Source organism: Apaloderma vittatum, unplaced genomic scaffold (assembly GCF_000703405.1).
Source record: "Apaloderma vittatum isolate BGI_N311 unplaced genomic scaffold, ASM70340v1 scaffold9832, whole genome shotgun sequence".
NCBI classification, from domain to species: Eukaryota; Metazoa; Chordata; class Aves; order Trogoniformes; family Trogonidae; genus Apaloderma; species Apaloderma vittatum.
In genome coordinates, this window is record NW_009701873.1 from 41,784 (window position 1) to 69,086 (window position 27,303).

Consider the following 27,303-nt stretch of genomic DNA (forward strand, 5'->3'; position numbering starts at 1 on the left):
CGGGTCCTAAGATCTGTGCTGCCTTTTGTATGCTCAGACCACACAACACCAGGCACTGAAGACTTTTTGCGTGCTTGGAAATAATTTGAGCATCTCTTACACTTCTTAAAACCACGCTGCGGCGAGCAGCAGGGGTGCATTCAGGTGGGAGCTTTGAGAAGTGGAACCAACGCTTACAGAGCTGAAACACCGCACGGACAGAGTGAAAAAGCGAGATTTATGGTGCTGTATATATAGAGTGGTGAACACAAGCTGCCTCAAACTGCAAAGACTGCAGACATTTATCAGTCGTGATGCTTAGTCTCTGCTGGAACAGCAGACTGGGAAAAGTCAAACACTTCTTCCTTCTGTCTGAGAAGATGCCAAGAAGTCGGTTTGATTTACCGTGTAGAGTTCATTCAAGACCTTCATCAAGTCTTCCTGGAGCTGCAATCCCACTTCCTTGCTCTGCAACGAAACAGAGAAATGAAAGTTAATTGGGGAAGATGGAGAAAAGGCGGAGGAAGCGAGCATGCGCCGCATCCACAAATAATTAAGGCTCAGTTTAGCACCACTATTTACGCTAGCAAATCCAATAACTGCTCAGCCCAGAGCCACTTACGGTCAAATTGCACAAGCAGTATTAATAAACTGAAATGTTATATATGCACAGTCAGAAAAGCCTCACAGTATGGGGACGGGGAAATTTCCAGAGAACCATCATATCAGCATTAAAAAGAAAAAACACCCCTACAGGGTTTTACATGCATGCGTTCCCATTTACATTCCAACTTTTAAATCAATATGGGATTTACCTCAACAGGCAAGGCAATCAGCTTTTTTTTTTTTCTTAACTACAATGACTACAATACAATTTAACCGTATCAATACAAATCACTCTGTCCTGGGGGACACTCGCATTAGTGAGCTGCCTAGTTAGACCCAAGGCTACATGACTCATGAACTTGCTTCCTTCACTAAAACAGAACGAAAAAAAATTAAAAAAGAAGGTGCAGATAGACATGACCAGTTGTCAAAAACAGCTGACACTCTAACTAGCCTGCAGCCAAGTGTCAAGTTTTAAAAATACATTTATTTCTTTAAACCCTCTCCTAGGTAACAGGCAGCACTTCTACATCGCGGTCGAACTCAGCTGCTGCACAAAGAGCTGGTGCTGGCACACACCTGGCTTTAGCTAACAGAGGAACAGAGGAGCTTCTGGTTTTCTAATAAAGACACCAGGATGCCCAGAGATGCGCATCCCTAATTACGAATGGAGGGCACCTCCAGCGAAGCTCTCTTTGAAGCGGCGCTTCTGCACCCAGCACAGCCCTATGCAAAGGAGGGTGAGCGACTTCCTTAATGAGTTCGGTGGCACCATTCACCCTCACTTCATTAGAGACAGGATTTTTCATGCAAAACCTGTCACCGTCCTGACGAGCTTCCATGAGAAACGCCGAGACGTTCGGGTGCATCAAAAAGCACGCGGAGCCGGTGGCTGCTGACACGCCTCGCCAAGCAGCCCTGCACCTGCAAACCTCACCAACCCCCTTTCCAACAGCAGCGGTATCAACGACCAAGAAAAATCTCTATTTGTAATACAATTTATGTCTTTCAGTCTGCAGTTATTGCAAGATATTAAGGCCAATAAAGTTACAGCCAGACTCAAGCAGATGTTTCCCTTCTTTGCCGCCATGGGCTCCAAGCAGTGATGTCCTGGCTGTTCACCCCAACCAGCTGCTGAAGTGATTTGAATTTACAGCTTCAACCCTGCTCTGTGGATTGCGCTATCACGCCCTTGGAAATTCCAGGAAAAACGTCATCCATTCTGATGGGGACCTGGTTACCATCCCCACCTTGCAGCAAACAGTGAGAAGGCGACGTACGACAGAAATACCAGAGCTGCGGGACTCAGGGCATCATGCAGCGCACCCCTTAAGGTGAGAGAGAGGAAGAGGAGGGGAAATGGGAGATCAGTCATCAGCTGTTTATAAAGCCAAACCCACAACGGAACGAGAAAGCTCCCTCAAAAGAAAAAATAAAACCAAAAACCCCCAAAATTACGGATAATGGGCAATTATTTCTTAGCTGAAGCGAGGTCCATCCCACCGCAGGGGAAAGAGACCTTTGAGTCAAGCCCTGGGTACCAAAACCAGGGGAAATGGGGCTGGGGAGAAGAGTGTGAAACAGAGCTGCCTTTGCCAGCCATCGGAAAAATGCTTCTCTCAGGCTGGTGGAAGGGAAGGGATCTGGAGGGAAAAGCTACGAGGGCTATCCCCAAGGTGGTCACTGCAGCATCAGCCCTGATGGATGCAGAGGTGGGAGCAGGGACACGGGGATTTGTCACCCTGGCAAAAATCACCCCCCATCCACCGGGAAAGGACAGACCCGTCCCCAAGTGACATTGAGCGACGTGTCTGTGCCCGGGCTGCCGGGCAGCTCCAGGAGCTCTGCCCTGCAGAAGGGTCAGCCAGAAGAAAACCCCGACAGTCACCAGTATTTAGCGACGGAAACCTCGGAAATGCAGCCCGAGCCCTCGCAGCACAACCTTCAGCGTTTTCAACCCCCTGTCTGTAATTTCATCGCTCTAATCATTCTGAGGGGCAGGGAAGAGAGAAGGGACACCAAATTCCACATTTTCTGAGGCTTTATTAATAAAAGACATCCAGGTGAGTAACTGGAGAGGCCAAGGAAGAGAGCAAACGTCTTGTCTCTCCACACCAATGTTTCTATTCACAAAAAAACAGGCAGGCTCAAACGCTCAGAATCCAGTATCTATGTCTACTCCAATTTTTCCCGTTAACTATAAAGTGAAAATGCATCTACCGCTACATGTAACAAGAATAACGTTATTCAGTTTATAGTTTTTACGCATTTACTACCTACTAAGGCAGCATTTGCTGCACATGTTCATGCTGTACATGTTAAAAATATGTAATACCTCCAGGGTTAAGCAAATTTGATAGGTTCAAGATTCGGGAAAAGAAAAAGATAAACAGGTAATGCAGACAAACCCACACTTAAACCAGCATTTCTGTCTAAGAAGTCAAGTTGTGAGAAAAAATCCCAAACCAAAGCATACTGATAAATTAAAAAGCAAAAAGAAAATATTATATAATTTAATTTTACATTATCCTTTTCTGAATTCTGCCCAGTTCAGCAGCGCTCAGAGTTTACTGTGTTTCTGAGACGACCGATGTTTTATTACAGACTCATCTTCATGCGTTCCAGCCCCACGTTCCCAAACCCGCTCCCAGAAAAACAAGTGTCTGGCACAAACGCCGCCAAAGGGGAGCACCCTGCTCGTCCCGAGAAGTCTTTAATTCGAAGGAAAGAAAAAAGCTGGTGACTCCCAGTCTCCACAAGAGTTTGCAGAAACAAGATCTACAGTTTTTCCATCTCTGAAAGCAGGGGGGGAAAAAAAAAAAAGCTGAAGCCACAGCTCATCACTGCAGCGATGCGGGTCGCAAAGATTTTACAGCTGCCTTTTTCTCAACATTGGAGATGATTAATGAAAGTGACTGGCTGGGTCTGTTTTAAACGCCCTGAGCCCTGAACTTTTCACACAGAAGGAGCTTTTCAGCAACACGCTTCACTGTGCTGGTTAAACCGCCTGGACTGGACCAATCATCTGCTCTTTTCAGCCCATTTGCTTATTTCTTGCATAAAATTGCTCATTCGCTGTCCAAACTGCTGAAGCATCAATTATGCGAAATAGATGAAAATGAATATTTTACTGCATATTCAAGTTGAAGAAGAAAAGGAGGAGTGCAAGTGCCAAATTGTCAAAAGCCTAAACTCTTTGTGCTTCCAAATGAGCTCTCAAGAAAGAAGCTGCCAGACTGCTGGACTGGAAAAAACCTTCCGTTAAGATGGAGGTAAGATAGATCACAGATGTCACGAAAACAAGGGCTACGCAACAAACACTGTTAATGCCACCAAGACAAGGTTTAGGAGAGAAGAGCTGAGCTAGCTGACCCTGATAAATGAAAATAAATGGGGGAAGCAGAACAGTGAGCTTGGGAAAGTCAGAAGAGACACTAGTGGAAGAGGTGGCTCCCAAGTGCTGCAGAGGGTGGCGGACCTGGCGCACAAAGAGAAGTTTTCTGAGTTCTCCTGGAGTTCAAAGTGAAGGCTGCTCATCTCAACCACCGCCACACCGGCCTCTGAGGTTTCAGGACGGTGCTAGACTGCGGCGTGGAGTTACGAGTAAAATGTGATGCCAAGGAAAAACAACAACATAGGCTCTGCAGTTGCAAACGTCTCTCTCCAGGTATCTATCCCAACAGCAAATTCTGCATTATGCCTTTTGACAGCGGACAGAGTTTGGAATGATTCGTTCTGTAAACAATGTTCCAGGAAAGAGCAATTAATAAAAAGCAAAAGAAAACTTGATAAACTTATCTCTTCCTGGTGGTATCTGCAACTCGAGCCTATCTGTACATCCCTTAAAGAGCCTGAGGGTGGGTTTGTGCAACAAAATCTTACCTAATGGGCTCCATGCGTGTGCACGTGGGGAGAGGGTCCCCACAAACCTCCTCTCCTCATCCCACCAGGGCTAAACGTTCATCCTTTTGATCTGGGAGATTCTCTAGTTCAAAACGCACCATTAATGCTCTTGGGAGAGGGCACAGCTGGGACCCCCCCGGGGCTGGGGAAGGGGCGAGCCGGGCGCTGCTCAGGGATACACCCCGGCAAGGCAGGAAAGTCACCAACAGCACCCGACTGAGTGAGAAAGTCACTTCAGCGCGGTGACAGCAGTACCTAAGCGCAACCTCAGCATTTTCCTCGTGGGCTGCCCTTCCTCAACCCTTCAGCCCCAGACAGAAAAGCAAAAGAAGCTGCCCCGAGCGCGCGTGCACACGCGTACACGTACCCGCTCCCACACGCACACATACTCCTTTGTTACACCAGGGTGTCTATGCAGCCCGTGCAGAGCTGTAGGTTGCTGCCACCCCTCGCTGGAACATAAATTCCCAGCCCGCCGTGCCAGCTCCTCAACGGCCTCTTTGTTCCAGCCCCCCTCCCCTCCACCTCCCCTCTAATTTAATCAAGATGTTTTGGGGATCTACTGCAGCACTCGCTTGGCTGTTCCGCATTCCACCAAACATTAACGACTTCAGCTTCAAAATATTTAGTGGGGATAATAAAGATGAGAGCTAAGGAATGCTGTCAGCTTTTTCTGCCCCGGATCTCCAGCGTCAGTACCGGAGCTCCAAATCCGACCGAAAGCTGGAACGGCTTCCAAGCAAACACGGCATGAAGTTCAGGAGATGCTTTCTGTAGGAACTCTCCAACAGCAAGGAAGTGCTCAGAAACCATCGGTGGGTGAATGTGTAACTCCCCGAGATAAGAGATTTTATCTAACACGTTGCCTAAAATCGTGCCAGCTGGTGACAGGGCTGGAACTGGAACCCAGATCTGCCGATTCCGAACGCTGTTCTCCACCAAGAGCACTTCTCTACATCTTTAAAGAAGAAATAATTAAATACACGTAGGTGAAAGGCAGACATTAAATGTTCTAATGTTTTTTGAAACAACAGTGGGAGATGGGAGGTGAGTGGACTGAGTTCTTGCCAAGACCAGTGAGGAAATTTGCACAATACAAGAGCCTTTTAATTCCTGTTCAAATCAAGGTAACATCACAGGGTATTTATTATGCATTAGTTTACATCTACTTACAAAACGTGTAAAAGACAAAGCTTGCTGGGTAAAATTTTCCAAGATTGTACACGAAGCACTTAAATAAAATATGCTAATTAGAGTTTAGAATTCTTGATGAAGTTCTGAGTTTTTTTCACAAGCCTGCCTTTAATCCATTTGCATGCCGCAGCAAATAGGATTTATCACTTTCCTGTTCTCCTCTAAACAATCAACTAGTTTCAGTGTATACAAGTACTTGGTCATCACCATCAGTCCAATCCACTTGTTATAAATCTGTTACAAGGATGTAATTTAACGAAGCCGTAACCTACCTGAAGCCTGTGCAAGTTTTACACAAGTTTCTCCTGCAACTTTTATGGATAAAGACCTTGGCCATCGTCACACAGCCCTACAGAACAGGAATTCTGTGCAGATCTCTTCTAAAGCTGCAAACTCTCCTGAATTTGAAGAAAAGCTAGGAAAACAAAACCTATGTCACACAACACACACGCATATTTTGGATGATAGATCACCAGCTTCCCGTTGAATGATCCATACTGCATTGGTCAGTCTTATTTCAATTACACTCGTATTATCTGGTTTTCTCCACCATTTCAGTAGTGATTTGTTTCACCACTATGTCAGTAATAAGGAATTTTCCTTATTACAGCAGAATAGCGTCCTCTGAAAAGCCAGTCCTACACAAAACCACGTCACACTGCTGCCTCCCGGACCCTGGGCTGAAAGAATTGCTTCCAAATAATCCCCATCTCCTTTTTTTCTCCTTTCTCTTCTCTTTTTTTCCCCCAGAATTCTGATCCTATTGAATCTTGGGCTTCAGGCACCGAATTCCAACAAACCACGCAGTGTCACAGCTGAGAGCCAGCTACACATGGCCACATCCAACGAGTCGTGAAGGAGCTTCAGAAGGTGGCGAGACCCACCCGCACACGGCGCAGCCCTGCACGAGAGCGGGTGCAACGCTCCGTAATTCCCATCGCGGTTTTGACGCTCTGCGTGAGAGCTTTGTGCTACCGACTTGCCCCAGGACCCTTTTTCAAACTGCCGTGATGTGCCTCTAGGAAAAAGCTGCTGGAGGGATCAGAGTTAGATGAATGACCCGGAGCATCAAAGAGCCATCACCTCTTCCCGGCTGACCCCAATTCCCACGGCAGCAGAATAACGAGGAGCGTTCTGGTGTGGTGAAAGACAACGGAAGCACAGAGGAAATCAGAAACTAAATGTAATATCAATGGTCTTCCTTCACGCATGGGCCAAACGCTGTGTATCCTTTGTCTAATCCACACCCAAGTGTGACTTTTTAGCCGGTAACGCAGTAAAATTACTCCAGGTGTGGCCTTTGGGTATTCTGCACATCCCCCTGGGCAAAAGGCTGACGGCAGGAGTGTAGCTGACCGGGTACAAAGCGTTACCAGCATCACAGAAACCATCCGGTCCAGTTACGGGGTGGGGGGAATGAAACCTCTCACGCAGAAGCAGGTCTGTGTGCTGCTAACCCACACAAAAGCACCACCCAAACTGTTTCGCTCCCGCTCGCTTCACCCATTCCACCGGTTCTAGAAAGGCGCAGGTAGGAGACGGGGGAGATGCCGTTTCCCCAACGAGAAATCAGAAAGCATCATTTCACAACAGGCCTCCGAGTCCTTCAGCTTTCGGGGAAACAGTCAGAACTTGACGTTACTACTATTTCCCGAGGCACATCCAGCTGAGAAAGACACAGGGATGCAAGAACGAGAGCAAGGACACAGCACGTATTCACCAACTCTGCACCTCAGTGACAGTTTTACTTATGGCTTTAGTATATTTACATAGTTGTGGAGAAATATTTTTAAAAGTGCCCCACATTTTGGTCAGTGCACTTCTGTCACGTGCACGGCTTTTCCACGTGTGGCTTATTTGGAGATTTTTTCATATTCCGCTATAAATGCGGCAACGAGGCACACTGCAGCTGTAAAGTAGGTCATCTTAAGCTCGGACCCCTTAAGAGAATTAATAATTCTTCCTCCTTGATTACTGCAAGCCTTGTAGCCAACTCATTGTGGATTTTTCATTTCACATCAAACACCGTGCAGTGTACTAGCAGATAAACTATTCTCCTCCGTGATCAAAGGTATTAAACAGGAAGCAAATTTCAAATCCTCCCATTGGCTTTCTTCACTCCTTCCAGGGTTTTCTCCCCATAAACGCCACAACTGAACCTGATACAATAGTGCAAAGGAATGTTAATGCTCTCCAAGCAAGATTTCTGGGACAACCACCCTTCCCTGGACACACGTGTAACCCGGCTGGGCAGGGCAGGGTTATGGCTCTGAGCATCTCCAGCCAGTCTCCCCGGTAACGCTGCTGCCCAAGTTAAAAGCAGAGCAGAAACTACTCAAAGCGACTGAAGCTTCCACAGTCCATTCTTCTAAAAAGATATTTTTTTTTTGCCCTTAAATTCAAACAAATCTGGTTCTAGGGAAATCTCAAAGAGATGACAGAGTGATTAAAGATACCAAATTAAAGAGAGTGCTTCTCAAAAGGCTAACATGTATAAATAATACCAAGGGATCCCACTAAAAAGATACGCTCGTAGGCAGGAAAACCTGATAACCAGGTGAGAAACAGAAAGGTTGGGCCATGCAGAGAAATCAAGAGGCTCATTGAAATGATGGGAGGATAGAGGGAAAGTGGGAAATAGCTCAAATGGAAGAGTATTTTGAATACACGTATATAAATACATAAATAAAAGGGCCGCACTGAAGGAGGATAAGCAGGAAGAAATCAAAGGAGTGCTCTCCATGGCGGAATGAAAAGGAACGTGCAGGAGAGCAGGCGCTGACAGCGCGGCAGGACAGTCTCCCAGGACAGGGAGAGGGACCAGAACGGCAGCATCGGGTGGCACCTGGGCTTGAAGCTTCGACCTTGTGTGAAATCCAGGGCTAAACCATTAACTGTCAGACAAATAAGAAAATATTACCTTCTTCCCAAGGTGTAACGATTAGCTATCAGGACAGTTCCACTGGCCCCGTCTCCTCCTCCCCAGTTCTATTTGCTCGAGAGCACGGTTATTTATTTCACCGTTTAACTTCCTTTCCTTTTGCGGTAGCGCAGAACAGCACCGACATCGTCCCCGGGGCCAAGCTGCAGCCAACGCCAGATCCCCCCGACGCCAGGGGGATTTGTCTGCACGGCTGCTAGAGCAGCGAGCCCCTCGCTCACAGCAGCTTTCACTGAAACCTGGAAGTGTTTCCTCAGGAGGAACCAAAACAAAGGGTACAGAGAGAGAACGAAGAATACCTGCACCAATAAGTTTCCAATAAGATTAAAAAAAAAAAAATCCCCATCTGGTGCAAACAGTCTGTTGCTCAGACACGTAAAGGTTTTGCAGGGAAGCTAACAGGGAGGTAAACAAATCCGAGAGGCAGGAAGAACCGCGGCTGACACACACGGCACATCCAGCGCCGGCGCTGGCAGCAAACACAGCTGCTCTTATCAGCACAGATACCTTTGAAGTGGCTGGCGAGCTTCCAGCTAACACTCACACGAGTGAGACCCTCAGCACCATAACACAGCCCTGGGCTGGGATCTCCTCAACAGACACAAACACCGAAACCGCGTGAGACGCAGCGAGTCCCAACACCACGAACGGGAATCTTCTGAACCTTCTGCAAACCTGTGCGCAGCCCCGGCACCGCCGCTGCGAGTTTAGAGACTCACCGGCTGCAACGCAGACGTGTCCGAGCTCGACCGCCAGCGCTGGCGTGCCCTTTGCGGTCCAAGGGCTCCGGGAGCGGACACAGGAGCATCTGTCTGAGGATTCTTGGAAGGGACAAACCCCATGCTGTCACCACAAGTGATGCTCTTTGGGCACAGAGACCTGGCTTCCCGACCTCGGGCTCCGTGCTGCGCCCCAGGCAGCTCCCACCCCGCTGCGCTCTGCGCCTCTGCTGCTCTTGAGGATGCGTTTTCCTTCCCAGCACAGACCTTATCACACCTACCCAGGCCCTCTGCAGCTTTAGGGCTGGATCAGGGCTGCACGCCGTCCTTAGATCCCTCCCGTTTGAAAAACGCTCACCACTTCAGACAGTGGAGATACGCACGACTCAAGAGCTGAGCAACAAAAGGGATCTTAAATACATCCCTTCCACCCTGCGTGTCCCTCTGAGCTCACCTGCTCAGCCCCAGCATGACACAAAGCGCTGACTCAAGAAAGCCCTGAGTTATAAACGGTCCAAGGAAAGGATCTCGTGCCTCAGGGTTTTAATTCAATTGCCCTCAGCAAACGAGCATCCCTGCCTCGCTATCCTTTCCACTTTTCATAGCGTTATTTTCAGCCCAGGGAGCAGTGCCTAAATGTAAGCTGCTAGAGCACCTGCGAGCAAGCAGACACACATGGAGCTCTTGTTTTAGAAGGTATTTTCCAAGCAGAAATGTAAAAATTAGACTTTCAAAGTCACCAACTTATTCCCCTTCAATACCTACAGAGACTGATCAGAAGAGGCATCCTGGCTTTGCCAGCGACTCGCTGAGCAACACTGGATAAGCGACTTCATCCACTTATTTTTTTTTTCACCCAGGAAAAGGTACCATTTGCCTGCTCATGGAAGAGGGTGGTTTGCACTGCCCTTGGCACAGACTGGCTGCTACAGACATGCTACAGAGGAGCTTTATAAACAGAGACTATTTTTTTAAATCCAGGGAATATAAAGCTGATTTACAGTGTTGTAACCACACGCCACATCTGTTTTCTAGCCTGCAGCACCTTTTATACCAACTCATGCTGCTTCTTGCAGCTCTGGAAGGTAAGAGATTCCAGGGAAAAAGCACAAGTAGCAGCAGATCCAGGTTCAGGCAAACTTCTCTGTTTATCAGCTGCTCCCTCACTCAGCTGCATGACACTGGATAAGACAGGATGCATTTTTTTTTTGTTTTTAAGCACCCTGCACAAGTGGAATGGTAACCCAATACCTGCTTTGGCCCTCGGCCGGTTTGGCATGCCTGGCAAACACCCAGACAACAAGTAGTTGGAATTTAGCAACAAGTGCCTTTTGTTTTCACAAATTACTCCAGAGTTTGCGTTTGGTCTGCGAGGAAGAAACTAGAGGGGTATTTTGGTGTCGGTCAGTTATTTGTTTGTTTTTATTCAAGTCCTGCTGCCCGAAATAAAATAAAACAGGGCAGAACCACGCTTATACAAGGGGCTGAAAATGAAGATGCTCGTTTCCAGTCAAACTGGGATAATATCAATTTCTATGCACTCCTTTGCTGAGGCATTTTCTCAGCCACCTCCCCAAGCACTGCCCGTGTTGAAATTCAGTGGGAAGATTACTTATCCTTTGGAAGGATTAGAGGAATTGAAGAGTAACTGCCATTCAGTAATCCCATGTAAGTATCCAATCAACCATAATGTAATTACCAGGAAGTTTTAAAAGGTCAAAAAGGCCTCAGTGCCACGTTACTTGAAAAAGAGAAGGTTCCTCCTCCGCTTGGGCAACGTCTCAAAAAATTGAAGCAGAAGAGGAACAGAACGCATCACGAATATATCTTTCATGCTCTGTCACTATGCATTAAAAAACTCCAGAAATACGCCGAGGACAAGGAACACACCAGTGCCCTTGCACTGATTTTCATCCTCCTGCAGAAATCAGTTGCCAACACACACGAATACGTGCTGCAAAAGAGCAAAGGTGTCCTGCTCTCCAGGTACCACACGAGATGCTGCTCCTTCAAGTGCATCTTGATGTGAAATATCACACCCAACATCCAGCACGGCTCATTCCCAGCAGTCTGAACGGGCTGCGTTCGAGAGACTCTCTTTATCAGCTAAAGCAACATGGAGATGTTAAGAAATATCTCAAGGCTCTTTCTACAAGACATTTCAAAAGACCTGGTCTCCAGTCACTGCCGACCGCACCTAAACAGATTTTAATGTTGCTCACACGCTACTCACATGACTCCCTTTTAATCCAACAACTGACACTGAAGGCGAAAAGCCAGAGATGAAAGTACGCTGGGAGATTCTGACCAAAACGTTCCTCTTCCCGTTCTCTCTCGGAGACAACATGATTTTGGATAAGCCTCCACAAAAGTGTTCGTTAGAAAGCTCCAGTCCTTCCGCAACCCCCTCTCTGGGCCTTGCAATAGTAGAAATAACTCTCTGAGATCATGACACGTCGCAAGAGGAAGGGGAAAGGAGGAAGAGAAATTGCTTTCAAAGTCGGGATGTGAAGTGGCAGATGTTACAGCCACTGACAAGTCTCTGAAGAGACTGGGCACTGCCATTCAACAGGAGTTGCAAAGCTTCACCATCGAGATTCTTAATGGAAAAATACCCTCACACCTTTTTTTCCAGGTGCAACTCAAGGGGAAAGAAGGGGACAAGGCTAACAGAACAAACCTCAGCTGCATTTTCTCCTTTTCCAGAAGAGGATAATATATCCTTTTATTATCTAGCATGGTAGGAATTCTCCTTAATTTTTTCTTTTAACAGTAGTTACTCCTCCACGACAGGTATAAATCTGTGCTTAGAGTTGCTCTTGATTATATTCATAACTGAAGACACGGAGAGTTTGTTATTTAACGAAAGTTTCAAAATGCATAAAAAACTGCGAGCAGTTTAAGAGGCAAAAAAAGAAAAAACATGGCCTGAATTTCGACTGACAAATCCTAACTGACCACTTCTAAAATATTAGAAGAAGAAAATCACCCAAGAAAGCAAAGGTAAGTCAGGCACAGTTAATCACAAAGAGGAAAAAAAAAAAGCCCCGTGGCAAAACCCAATTGAACCGCCAGCAGTAACAGCTAAAACTCCTGAACTGCAGAAGGGCCAGACCAAAAGAGCTGTGCTGTAGCACTTGGTTACCTTCTTGAACAGGCGCCCCGAATCTTCGCTGACCTGGACGAAGCGCGGGATGATGTTGTTGAGATAGATGTCGCTCAGGGTGGTGTGATCCCGGCTCTCCCGCTTCACTTGATTGAGCAGGAGATTCCAGCAATTGACTGGCGAGAGCACGTTCTGATCCTTCCTGCAAAGGACACAAACCAGAAACACGAATTGGACAGGCTTTGAGCTGAAGCGGACAAAACGATTCTGTCTGAGATGTTCTAAGTGTACAAACCCACCCGTGGGATGGACGGGTTTGCTGAGGGAGAGGAGAGACACGAAATGGAGACGGCACCCAGAGAAAACACACCCTGCCTTACACGGGGCCACGTTCATGTGTCTGTGGGCTTTTGTCCCCGAGCAAACAGACCAGGCAAACGCAAGCTACGGTACGTCACATGATTTTTTTCTTTTGGATCCAAGATCTTGTGCATAAATTACAGTGCCCGAGGGAAAGCGATGGCTCCAGTGCCTGACAAGAGGTCTCACAGAGCTTTCTCAGGCATTCGTGCCTTAACCACGATAAAAAGGTGTCAAGCATCCACTCAGCTAAAGAGCATCTGCGTAGGAAACAAAATGTTGTGTTTCATGTACAAAAACGTGCAAGCACCTGCATCTGTCCCGAGCAAGAGGGAAAGCAACACTCATACAAGCAGCTTTATTTTCTCATCTTTGAACTTTCTCCACCTTATTACGGCTGATTCACTCTGTGCCCTGCAAACAAGCCACAGAAAGGGCAAAAGGGGAGACGAGAGGAACCTCCATTTATTCGGATGAACATTTCATCTCCTGAAAGAAGCAAGTCATTTCTCAAGGCACCATCTCCTATGAGATGAAAGCAAGGCCATTAGCAGGGATTTTGCATGGTCCTCCAACAGCCCCAGCACCGTTTGGGACTGGCAGATCGAGGTGTAGCCCTGACTACATCATTCACTCCTCTCCAGATCTCCTTGTCATTTGTTTACAGCACAATAATATTTATTTAGGAAAGAGTCAGTCAGATCTCTGGTGGAAAGCCAAAGCTCCTCTCGGTTGTTGTACGTGATTGTATGAGGTGTCTTTCCCCTCGAAAGAAATGCGGTTTCATTTCCATCAAAAACAAAAAAAAAAGGAATATTCTGCACTTAAAAGGACAGCAATCTCTGCTGCAAGGAATGTCTGACATTGTGAAAACATGAAAATGAAGCCATGGCAGACTTTCATTACCCTTCTCATGACATCAACGGTTGGATTTGCAGTGCAATATGGATAATTTTAGATAAAGAAGAAGAGTTTCAGAGCAGCTGATCTTGATGCTGTGTTTCTTTTCCTTAAAAAAAATTAAAAAGCTCAGGAAATGACTGCAGCTTGTGATCTGGACTGCTTCAAGGTTTAGAGCGTGTGTGTGTATAGTGGGAGGGGGTTTAAAAAGGAATCTGAGCTTTTGGTTCTCCTGACGTTTTAAAAAAAAAAAAAAAGGATAAGAAAACGTGAGAAGGCATAGATTTTATTTAGAGACAATATTTTCATTCGCACTCTAACGCCCTGTATTGCAGATACCGCTGATGCGCAGAACGGGATGGAAGGATCGAAATGCAGAACCGTGCGAGGTTGGAGCTGCCAGATGTTCAGCTACATAAAAGCAATCGCTGTCCCTGATCTGCAATCGGTGCTTGCACCATACTGTTTGGGGATTTTTTTAATATGCCAGAGACCTAATCAGTAACTGTGAGACCTGGCTAACCGAAGAGGGAAGCTTCGGGGACTGACCAGGCTGCTGCCAGCCCGCGAAGGACACGCGTGGAGACGCGGAGCCGTAAGCACCGACTCCCGCTGAGATGGAGATAAAAGCCGCCGCCACAAGACAAGGTAATACACACATGAAGCTTTGGGGGTTTGTTTAGGAGAGACAAGAAACAACACCCAGTTTTCTTGCACTAGAGAGAGGGCAGGAGGAAGAAATTTCTCCTCCAAGGAGCCGCGCTGGGCCGGAAGGGTACGTGCCATCTGGAGAGCAACCACCTCCACCAAGGGACAAACCATGGCTCGTGGAGAAGACAGGGAAGCAAACCAAGTAACACATTATTGTGGATGGTTGTACAGAGAAGTTTATGAAGTAGAGCATTAAAAGATGTTAAAAGGCGGCTGGTTTGCTCCTTTACATCAACGATAAAAGTATTTTACGCTCTGATTTGGTATTTGCCCTTGAAAACTGGAAGAGCTACGAATGAAAATTAATCAATTACCAGAAAAAAAGCCTGGGAAAGAAACTTAAGAGCAGAAGCTCAGACTCTGCACCAGCTGATCTTGTTCTAGCTGTTCAAAACCCCGCCTGAAAACTCTTGAACAGCCTCTTACTGTTTCACTGCTCTCCTAAGACCAGTAGAGCCACAGATCTCCGCTCCAAGGAGCCAGAAGCCCAGCTGGGGGCTGAGTTGTCTCCTCAGGCTTTGTACCATCCGTCTGCACTAACCGTCAACCGAAAAACTCAGTCATGGTGATCCTTAATGTCTCCCACAGCATTCTCCACCTAGTTCTGCCTTTTTGCCATCTGCTCCACCAGGAGGACCTGCCTGTTCGAGGTCCAACCTCACCCTGAGCAGCTGGAAGACTCGTGAGCAACGAGGATCGAGGGTTATGGCTGCAGACCCGGATACGTGCAAGGGACCGGAGAGCAGCACGGTACGAGTGCTTGGCTTTCCAAAGAAAACCAAATGGAACCAGGAGAGATGCAATAGTTAAGTGGACGATTCCCAGCTGTCCGGGCTGCCCTACCACAGCACCCGAAGCTATTCTAAGGCAGCACATAGCAGGAATACCAGGAGCCCATGAAAAGCTGGTGAGTAAAATTGCTGGTGTCTAATGGCGCCAGATGGGTTGTTGACACACTCCGTGTGGTTAGACATGAAAGGCCATCCTGCAGGAAAAAAAATCAGCGCGAGCCCACATGCTTCCAACCCGCGACCGGGATTGTCACCTTGGGGTCTGCGCAGCGAGCGCCGCACCCTGCGCTCAACCTCACGCAACCACAGCCTCGGGATTTTTCCTTTCAATTCCTCCAGTTTCTTGGTGTCTGTTGGCTGCACTAACCCCTTCGGTACCCTGTTAGAACAGCCTGTCTCGCTTCTGCACAGTTTTGAGGGCAAGGTTTTCACAGGAAGCAAGACAAAAAAGCTCTCCTTGATTACTCACTAGTGACAATTTTCCTTGCACTCGAAAAAGCAGATGAAGGCAGACCTTAAGAGAAACGAAAGAGAAAAAGAAGAGGCAGTTACTTGCTTCAGAACTTCCAAGTAGCCTTTAAAACTACACACGCATTAACTGTTCGAGCACCTTCAAAAATGCAAAATTTTCTGGGGTGGAACACGGCAACAGTTTTCACAACACAGAGCAGAAGTTATACAACTGTTTACAACAGACCCTTTTCTATCATAACCACAAGCAGATGGCAGAGAAGCAAATTGCGATTTTCATTAACCATTTCAATTCTCAGAGGAGCTGGCAGATAAACTCCACTTCCAGTTCCGTGTCACCACAGAGGAGGGATGAAAAAAAAGAGAAGAAAAATATGCAACGGGGACTGCTGGGCATAACCGAGCACAAGCTTGATTTCCACAGATCCTGCAGAATGACTGGAGGCAGGTTTTGGCTTTAAGAAGTAAAAGTGATGGGATCATTCCAAAACTTTAGGGTCTGGATATGAACTTTCCCAAAGTGCTGGGGAGTTCACATTCACTACAACTGCTCCACTCAAAACTTCTCCCACAAGGAGAGGAGGAGGAGGAAGATGCCAAGATCCACGTTTATTTCAAAAGCACTATTTATACTCATTTGAAGATCGTGTGATGATAGTGAATCTGGAGAGTTTATTTGGGTTAGCCCGAATTACACCAGATCACAGCACTCGGGGGGTGCTTGGGAGCAGGAAGAGGAAGTTGTGCACAGATTTTTTAAGGAACCACAAAGTATGAAGCTCTGCGGTCTCTCGGGCGTTATCTTGATCGGGTCCTGCGCAACTTCCACTTCAAAGGCTTCAGTCGGTCTCCAAAGATCAGAAGGGAAGATTGAGTCGCAAGTATCTGAAACGTCTTAATTAAATTACTCATTCATACGAGGAACTCGCAGGCAACCCAAGATTTATCCGATTTCAGGCAAGCAGGAGAGATCGACAAAGGCCCGAGATGCTGAGCTGGGCACTGCAAGGCAACCTCGGGCAGAGCAACAGCAGGAAAAATAGCTCAAAAACCACCACCTCCCACTAAAACCAAATGACACCCACAAACCAGGAACAGGAATACTGCGCTTCCAGCAGGAGCAAAATCGATGGGATGAGCCAGATGAGAATGAAAATGTTACTGCACAGAAACAGAGAAACATTTAAACTAACACAGGCACGTCCCGTCACCCGCACAAACAGAAAACTTCTCCGACTGTCCTTCCCCTAGAGGCGTTTTTCAAAGCAAGTCTCCCAAAACTGAGGTTTCCTGTTCCACCTCCCTGCCCTCCCAAAACATTCAGGATCTGTTTCCTAGAGGTGTGCAGCAGATGTTTCCAGACCTGGCACATCCCAGCTCAGCACTCAAGCTGCTGGAACCAAGAAGCTGACGGATCTCCCACCCCGTGGAGGAACCTGCCCTTCCCACCCCAGGCACTCTGCAGATCCAGCCCCACGCCCAGCTCACCTCAGCTCCCTGCTAAACCTAGATACCAGGGGAAGGGAGGGATGAAAAAGCTGTTTTCAGGTCTGTGCAACTGTCAGGCCCACCCTGCAAACCATCGGAGCCACAGCCAAAGTGTCAGAGCAGAGATGTAATTGCTCCTGTATATTCTTTTTCAAACCTGTCTGAATTTTGTCCTCAGCAGCATGTTCCGTAAGAGCAGCTACAACCACACCAACCCACACATGTGATGCTGGCATCGCTGATATGATGAAAAACACCACAAAGAGCCTCCCTGGGCTTTTACACTAATTTTTGCTTGTCGTGTATCCTTAGCTCTCCAGGTTCAATGAGGTTGCTGAATAAATGAATGATCACAAACATCTTCCAAATGTTGCTATTCGAAAAGACTCAGAAAATAATGTTCAGGACTCAGCTCCATCAAAAAGAATTACAGGTCAAAACAGCCTATAAAAATATTAAAATCATAAAACCAACAACGTAATGGAAGTCCACATGACCCAAAAGCTTTTGTTGATACCTCCCTCACAGCTTGCATCACCCTTTAAAGAAATCATTTCACTTCTTTTAAGAAAACCAAAGATGTTCTCTGCAAGCTGCTCCTTCAAATCAACGTTTGATTTCCCCTTCAAGTCCTCCTGACACAGCTCAGCGTTAACTGCGAATTTTGAGAATGACAAGCATGGACATACTGCTGCTCCCTGCCCTTCTCTTCCAAAAGATTCCAGTTATGAACATCTGTTGTTTACAAGTGCTCAGCCTGAAGGTTGCCAGACTTATTCTGCATCTTCTACTTCAAGGCAAAGGCTGCCAGAAAGCCATCTGAATTTCATGCTGGGAGATCCTGGACATCCAGCTCTCCAGCTGACAATTGCTACTCAGGATCCTACTTCCAAAGATTATCTTGATTTAAAATATGGCCTTAAAATAGCACTGTCTTTTCATTTCATTTTTTCTTTTTTATTTTATTTTATTTTTTTTCCATTTTCTCTCTTGAAAGAGGCAGATCTTTAAGGAGCGATGACTACTCCGAACTTGTGACCAACAAGCTCTTGTAACAACTGGAATTGTGAGACTTGGGCTGTGAAACGCTTTTTCTTTTCTTTCCCCCTAGTCCCTACATCTCGCGCGAGGGTATTAACCAAGGGGTACTGACAGAGCCTTACCAAATATATACATTTTATATGACTGTTCTCTCTTCTAATCGAAAAAACATTTTTGTAAGAGAATAGGCAAAGTGAGGTCTAACAGCCATGGTAGAGTAGTTAAAAGCGAGTAAAACCTGGGATATATCCAACTGTCATCAACTCGTGTGTCACCCTGGCTAAATCAATCTGTTCCCCTTCTTCGAAGACATAAAATGAGAATAACACACACCTACCTCTGTAAATCATTTTAAGATGCTCCAGTGAAGCTAGCCTCAAACTGTGCAACGTGCAAGCACCCTCTGAGCCCTTCCCCAGCTCTGCACAGTTTGCTGTCAAGACCCAACCACCTACGTTTCAAAATCCATATGGAAAACGTATCCACCTGCTCGGCTTTATCCTCTGGTGCTGCACATCTAAGCAAAATAAACCCCCGTGCAATGCATTTGTTAGAAACCCAACACGAGCCTGCACTTCGCATTGCTCTTTCCTTCCAGCGTGTGCTTTTACCAGCTTGGAGGCGGCTGGTGGAGGAAGCCACACAATCCAATTTCAAGGGTCAGACTGAAGCCTCCTGCCCTTGACAGCGTTCCCTTAAATGAACACGTCTGGAGCAACTTGGCAATTACATAATAGCCACCGAGTATGAGAGCGCATGCAAATTACAGGGTTGCTGCCTGACAGATTCCTCCTTGACAGCGTGTTATGGGATCTAAAAACGGCGAGTGACACGGTGAGCAGTCGCTGAATGATACGGTACCTTCCGACATAATTATCACCTTATCGAAAGAACACGCTATTACTGGGTATTTATAGGGTCCCAAGCAGGCAATTACAGAGCAGCCACCCGCCCGGCCACGTCTCGCAGTCACATCAGCGCAGGCTCCTTAGGAGGAGAGATCTGAGGGTTGGCTTGGATCAAATGCTCTTCTGGGGGCTTCCAAAGGAGACAACAGCTTCGGCATCTACAGGAAGAACGCCCACCAAGTTACCCTGCACTACTCAGACAGGGCGGTCTTGGGGATATGGAATTATAATGGGAAAGGCTTCCTTACCGATCCCTGGAGTATTTCTGACACCTTTCTGAACGTTACACCAGCGGACACGAATGACCAAACAAGTGATAGATGGAGCCACCCAGGGCAGACAGCTTGACAACCGTGCGCAAATACCGCTCGCAGACACAGCAGCCGCATCATTGGGAGTTATTCTTTTCCCTTATCCCAAGTCTTGACCAAAGGAACAACTTGTACATTCTGGGACTCAGACCTTGCAGGGGTAACATATTCCGAGAGCCGGAAGCTTTTCTGCCAGGAGCTCTCTGCTGCTCACGGAAGCAGAATCGGGAGCCCCAGCAGCATCAGACCTCCCTCTGCAAAGCGAAGTAAAACTGATGCTCAGAAACAGGTTTCAGAGTATTGCCCTGGTCCTGACCAGAAAAGCACGGGCATTTAATCCAGACATTCAAGTTTCATGTAACATCAAGGAAATCACCTCAATTTTCACCAAGAACAACAAAATAAACGGAAAAACACCAATCATAATGCAGAGGAAAATTAGAGTTCAAGACTTCTTTTCCTTAGTGCCACTTTAAAGGCACGTGGGGAATGTGTGCAGCTTCTAAGAACACTTTCAGGGCAAAGGAAAAGAAAAAAATAATTAAGGCCATTACAGCTCTATAGATACACAGAATAATTTTTCCCTAATCTGTCAAATAGCTACGCTTGGGAGTCACGCTTTCCCCAAAACGCAGCGCAACGTGTGTTTTAAATGAAAACTAAAGTAAACAACATCAAAGCTGTACAGAGAGGAAACAAATGGTGCCTTCTTAATGGTTTTCACAAAAAGAGCTTCTTAGTGGAAAGGGAAATCTGATCTATCCCCATATCCCTCCGAACACAGCAACAACAAACAAAACAAACCCAGCAATAATGGCCCGGCTCAAACAATGCCGCGAGTGACGTTGCACTTTGGGTGGGGGCAGACCCAGATGGATCCTTTCAGCCCAATCTGGCCACAGCAGAAATGATTCAGATCCCCAAAGCCGGTTTTGCTCGGTGTTTTGCCTGGCTGCTACCCTGACAACAAAACCCGACGAGCCTGCGCACTGCCCAGACGGCAGCCCCTGCCCCTTCTCCACCCACGGGTCCTCTCCTGCACCCCTCTTCCCGGGAAAAGCACCCGTGTCCCTTCCTCCAAGCCAGAGTCGGCAGTAAATCAGCAGGATCTGAATCCAGGAAACCACATTCGATATCTCTCAGCCATCCCAACTCAGAGCAGCTGAGCGGGGAACAACCAAAGCAGCACGGTCAGACCCACCTGTAAATCATGTTTCAGCAGGTCAGACAACTGATTGCCAATAAGGACACCTCGAAATTTTAATTGAGTCCCATCGGCTGAGTATCTGGGGATTCCTCCCCACCTCAAAAAAATGGCACAGCTCAATGTGGAAGTGCTCTTGGCCTTATTGTGCCACGGTTTTGAAGCGACAGCAGCAGAGATACAACATTCATAAATCCTACCCTGAGTACACATAGTATATTGAAAACAGGGAACTGCAACGGCAAATCACAGCACAGAACAGATTAGAAACAGTTCTCTTAAAAAAAAAAAAAGACCAAAGCCACTGAAGGAAATCCTGGCTTTGTCCATCAGATCTGGTGTCAGCTTTGCCCACCTTCCCAGCACCTTTCAGACGTGCCAATTTTTGCCATTCCCCTCCCTATTGATAACGTATGTCCTAGCAGGAATTACTGCCGTGAAGCCAGCAACCCAGCTACGCAGAAACGTGAACTGGGTTCTGCGTTTAACACAAATTTGGGAAACGTTTTATTCTGACATTCACGACAGTGCTGGCACCTGCATTCACTGTATCAGCTCTCTTCTTGCATTCCTATCCTGGCAACCACATCTACAGGGGAAAAAAAAGGGCAAAAACAAAAAAGGCGAATACTCTACTTGAATTGCTGGTCTTTGGTGCTCCTAGTTTTAGCCAGGAATCTCTCAGCCAACTTCTCCAAATTCCTTGAGTAATCCATCTCAATCTCTGCCTTCTTGCGGAAGAAATCCTGCAAGTCCTGCAGTAACTGGACCCGAAGCTCACACTGCTGGTCAAGGCATTTCAGCTGCTCTACCAATTGGGCACGGATCTCTGCAACAAATAAAAGTACTAAAGATTAAACAGAATCCCATTAGAGAAAACACCATTCAAACTCTCCAATAAAATAAACTTTAAAATATGGTCCCTTGGCAGTAACACGGCAGCAAAGCTGTATCTGCAGGCAGAAAATGATCTGGGAGGCGCCGGTCGCAGGGAAAGCAGCCGGTGAGCTGCGATCCGGCGCACGGACCTGCGAGCAAAGCCTTTAGTGCATCCATTACAAGCGTCAAGTGCATTTCTGGCATTCAGAAGAAGCGGTCACTGCCTAAAAATGTACTGAATCTCAGTCTGGAAAAAGGACTGGATGCTGCAATAGCCCACGTCAGCTCAGAGAATCACTTGAGGGAATTTCTCTCAAATTCCTTTGCCGACTGCTTTTGATGCAGACACAAGCCGTCTTCGTGCGTACTGGGGCACTCCCCAAAGGCACCAATTTCAGAATATTCAGTTAGTTACTGAGTTTCCAGCTGTGCAGCTCTCATTACAAACCAAGCCATCAAAACAGATAAAGACACCCCTTCAGAGAGCCAAAAGGAGAGCTCTTCCCATTAGGGAATTATCTCTGGGAAGGCTTATTTTTCTTTTTAAAGTATCTGCAAGTAACACACTCATGTCTAACAAACCCATAAAGCACACAGATACACATGTTATTACACGTAATTATTACTGAAGGTACCTATTTGCATTAACACAGTATTTTACAGCTTTCAAACATATTACAAATATGAAAACTTCTCACATTAGCCCTTTAAGCCGGGGTTTTCTACTTATCTTACTGATCCTGAATTTGAGGGACAGATTAGCAAAATGACTTGCTCACGGTCAAACAGGGCAAGAAAACATAGCAGAAGCATGGCAGTCAGTCTAAAAATGCAGAAATACTCATTGATGCAGCTGGCAGAGGTTATTTGGCTCTTATACAGGCAATAAACTCAACACGAAAACAATAAAATATGCACTTTCATCTAAAGGTCTTTGAGCACTCGAACCTCAGAGCTGCCTGCTATTTCCACTCTTCCCAAAGGTTTTCCGAGATGTGCTGCTCCAAACTGAACTCAGAACGAGCAGTAAAAATAAGCAACATCCAGGTCTCCAGCCCGCACAGCCTGTTGTTGTGCCCGCGCACCGCGATCGCAGGCACCCACAGCTTCGTCCCCACAAATGAAGGTGGGTCAGGATCGTTTTCCAAAGGCAATTTTTTCATCAGCTACCTCATTGCTAATTCCTGAGATACTTAATAATAGAGGCCAGCTTGGACTCCTCGGTATGCTTGTCCCTCTGCCCAGAAAAACCATCTGGGCCCCGGAGCGCTTGACTCTTGCCACGCGCCGCGAGCATCGCTTGCCTCGCCTTGTGCTCACGTCTGCGGGAACAACCAGTTTCAGGGGGCCCAGGATTTGCACGTTGCTTTATTTCAGAGACTCCAAACCCCAGATCACGTGTATACAAATATAACACCTAGTTAGGCTTGTAAAAAAAATAAAAATCTGAATAAAATGTGGGATTTTGAAGCTTGAAGATGACCTTGATTATACTTTTGTTTGGTAGTACCACTTCCCTGAGGCTGTAGTTCCCAGCAACTAGCTCCAGGAGAGAAAGCGGAAACAGCAAGGACCACTTCCAAAAAACTAGTAGATCCCAAAGACTAGAAGAAGATCAGCAGAGCACGCGTATTTCCATTATAAATCACCAGAGCTCAAGCTCTTGGTTCTCAAGGTGGGACCCTTGACACGCAGCCCTCCTGCTAAACGGCAGCACCAGCCAACAACCTCTTCCTTTAGCAAGAAATGCGGTATCAGCACTTTTGCTTTATAAATAAACTCAGTGTTTTTTGAGGGGAGCAGCGACAGCTGATCGGGCTGCCCGCGCCCGAACAATGAGCCATTCAGCCCCAGCTTATCGAGAGCGCGGCGCTGGGCTGGATGAAGGGCAACCCTGCTCATCTTTCCAAAACACACCACGCAGTCCTCGGCCACAAAATAAAAATCAAGAATGCAGGAATTTCCTGAGGCTTACTGGGCTTTTCTACAGCATAAAGTGTCTGCTTGTTTTCCCATTGCTTACACAAGCAAAGGATATTTCTTTTCTCGGGCTTACCCCCAGAACGCAGCCCAGCAGTCGGAGGCTGTGCGGGCTCCAGCCCGCGGGTCACGCAGGACTTGTCGTGTCTGCAGTCACAAGGGCCACTCTAACTTGGAATTCACTGCTTTTGCATCTTTTTAGTCTGCACAGGTGATGAGGTTAACGGCCTCTTTAAACCCCAAAGAGCCTTCCACCTCCCTTCCTTTTCTGGAACTCATAAATCTCAGCGATCTCACCCGCTGTGGTCATTCAAGATCTCCCTAAGTCTATGTTCCTGCTGCCAGTGCTACAAGTGCCTTAAGGTGAATAACCACGTTTAATTCAAGGTCAAGATGCCTGTAGTAAAACTAGGATTAAACCCCAGGTATTCTTATTCTCACGCTAAGCCTTGTCCTGTATTGCAGGATCTTTTCTGTTGTATTTCAGGCTCACGTGGCTGACAACTACATAATTAGTAGCAGCAGAGAAGTTTTCCATCCGTTTAGAACAAACCATTTACTCACACCCATCACCAGATCCTAAAGTCACCTGGGTCACAGAGGGACAGAGCATTGTATAATGCCAGACAGTTGCATAATTTTACTATTATCCTTTCTGCAGGTACCTCTTCATCATTCCTTGTAGCACTCAGCAGGCAGGTCTAGGTTTTAATTAATTCAAAGGGCAAGGAAAGTTCTTCTGCCTTCTGTATTTTAGTGCCATTTGTCATTCTCAACATTTATAATCTATTTGACTTTTTTTCCGTTTATATACTTTGAAGCATATAAAGTATTGATAGGCACAAACGATACCTCATTCTCAAGAAGGTAACTGTCCCCAAATACAACGCTGGTATTTAACTGGTGGTGCCTCTTAATACTTCCACGGAAAGGTCATCACCAGTAGTTTCCATCACAGGCAAGCTAAGACATACACTACATTTTAAGCTACCACCATAACCGATTATATCTTTAAATAACCTGGATGGTCTATAAATTGATTGTTCCTGCTTGAAAAAGCCCACCGGAGTTTAAAGTAGATGAGTGTCTAGGTGGCTCGTTTACAGGACAAATCCAAGGTCTCAGAATAATCCTACCCTACAATCTTGGGAAGAATCCAGTAAAGAAAATTAACAGTAGGTTATCCTAATTTTAAAATCTGATTTTTTTTTTTTCTGCAAAGCTCCTGGCAAGAATTTGTGCTACCATAAAACAATTCTGCCCAGAGCAGGTGGGCATGGACCATCTGACTGGAACTACACTCGCTCTTCTGCAGTACGCAACACGCAGCTTCTGAAAACGAATTTACCAAAATGAGTTTTTTAGGCTTAAGCATCCTATAAACTCCATTTGGAAGTATGGAAATGAATAAGTTTCTGTACTAGCTTGTTCATTCTTCGGTAGGTCACGCACAGAGCTCAAAGGACGAACTCAGACCCAGGAGACCTCCTTGCCCAGTCGTCTCACTTGCTCTGAGCAGTGTTCCTGCTCCAAGCAGGATCCTCTCCGCAGGCAGAGTTTCAGCTGTTCCCAGCGATAAGGATGTACCTGCTCTAACTGGGTAGCATCCAGGTGAATCACAGCCCGCCCAGCACAGAGCACCACGAGAAGGCACGAGCCGCCTGGAGCTGCTTCTCGGTATCCAGCTGCATCTCCAAGTGTCTGCACCGGAGCTTTCTCAAGCTGTTCCCGCCCCTATCCCAAGTGCCATGCTGTATAAAAAGATGACAAGCTTGGGAAAGGAGTGGGATGACAACAAAACAGAACCACCAACCCCCAGCTCCCGCCCAGATGAAACAGCAATCCTCTCACCCACACAAATCCGCTCCGACTGGAAGAGCTCAACTCCAAAACCGTCCCCGCTCTCGCCCGGACTCGGGGGTCCCCCACGGCCACTCCGCGAGGAGCAATATTAGCGTTGGGTAATACACGTTGACAGGAATTCCTTTATAGTTTTAAATACACAAACAGAATTGTAGGCGTCAGTAGCTGAAATTCCTTCTAATAGAGATTGATAAAATCACTGAGGTGGAAGACGAGCGCAGTTCTGCATTAGTGAAGCGAAAGAAGAGGACGCGAGACATGATTAAAAGCAAAAATTAAGGCTAGCCTCAGTCTCCGTGAAGTATTGAAGACACTCGTCTTTTATGTTCACACCTACATCATAATGTATTTGCATCACTAATTACTCGTGTCTACCAGCTTTTCCAGGCACAACAGAAGTGTCACTTCAAGGAGCGAGGCAGCCGACGCTCTCTGCCCTTACGACAGTTGTGCAACGCTTCCATCGCAACCGGCACCTCGGACATTTTACCACTTTAAGCCCCCTTCAGCCAGAATCCCACTGAACACAGCAAGCCCATCCGTCGGTTTTCCATACCCATACGAAGAAACCCTCGCCTGCAATTCACAAACTGCTGCAAGCCTTCAGCTCCGCAAAGCTTTTAAGCAAATGCCCAAAATTATGCAATTAAACATGTTGACGAAGTTGCCAAGGCATTTAATCCACGCAGAATTCAAATTAAATATTTAGTTGGGGGGTTTTTTTTGGTAGTCATGAAAGACTCCTTTACTATTATCATAACACAGTCCACGCTGTTGACTTTTCAGGGAGGATGTTTAAAAACAGAATCCAGATTAAATTACCCTGGGCAGGGATTCAGTGCCCTCGTTCCCCCGGCGGATCGTGGGTCACTCTTCCCGCGCCCATGAGCAAAGTCCTCATTTTTTGTAACTAATCCACAGAGTGCATAAAACCCTTGATAAAGGTAACACATCTAAAAACACTGGGCAGTATTTTATTTTTTAGGTGCTACAATCATTTATTCAGAACAAAATTAAAGTTTAACAGTGCATTTCAAATAAGGGAAAACCCAAAACCTTCATGCAAGCAGCAAGAACACTGCAGCTCCTTCTGCCTACAGGAAGTTTCACGGCTATTTTAGGATTGTCTGTACTCAGTTAAAGGTTTCCCTCGGATGACATGAAGCCAAAAAAAAAACCAAAAAAACCAACCTCGGACAAACCTTTGCTTATGTTTTCCCACCTTCTGAACGCTGGATAAAATACCGCGGGCGAGTGGTGAAACTGCATTTTGTCACCGGTCTAAACAACAATTTAAAAGTCATTTTGACATGGATTATTAGTGTAATCAAAAGCAACACACACCCACCCCCTAGTTGATGTTTTCAGCTCTCAGAAAAGAGCCGGAGCTGACGGACTGTCCGTAGCCTCCAGTGACGAGCACCGGGGATCCCGAGCGCTCCGCCGGGCAGAGATCGCTCCGGGCCCATTGAGCAACCTGAAATATCGCGTTCTCCAAACAACTTTCTGACAGTTACTTGAATGGCTTCTTCTCACGCGGGGTGACAAAGCCAGCACTGCACGCACAGCCAAAAACTGGGAGAACAAAAATTTGGAGAACACCAGTGGGGTTTTTCTTTCCTGCTTTAAATGCCTTTTCAGCTTCTAAGCCGGGGCAAACCAAGTCTCCCCGAAGCTCCGCTCTCGCAGGTATTGTTCACCACGCTGCTCGCTCAAACCATTCTCCCAGAGCGAAGAGATTCCTTCCTCAAGTCCTGCTGAGCTGGTGACAAAGCAAGGTGGTGGTGAGCAGCGCAAGGAGCCTGGACGCGTTCTCCCAGTTGCAGAATCATAGAATCATAGGACAATTCAGGTTGGAAAAGACCCTTGGGATCATCGAGTCCAACCATTGACCCCACACTACAAGTCCACCCCTAAACCATATCACCCAACACCCCATCTAAGCGAC

At 46.7% G+C, this 27,303-nt stretch overlaps 1 protein-coding gene across 2 annotated transcripts in view; it reads right to left on the reverse strand.

Moving 5' to 3' along the window:
- SRGAP2 (SLIT-ROBO Rho GTPase activating protein 2) overlaps nt 1–27,303 on the reverse strand; it is an 87,991-nt gene that overhangs the window by 37,843 nt on the left and 22,845 nt on the right. For both annotated transcript variants that reach the window (XM_009879319.1, XM_009879318.1), the window contains exons 2-4: nt 21,270–21,462; nt 12,488–12,650; nt 385–447 (exon numbers count right to left, since the gene is read on the reverse strand). In XM_009879319.1, the coding sequence (XP_009877621.1) occupies nt 385–447; nt 12,488–12,650; nt 21,270–21,462 (419 nt within the window). The remainder of the gene's footprint in view (nt 1–384; nt 448–12,487; nt 12,651–21,269; nt 21,463–27,303) is intronic.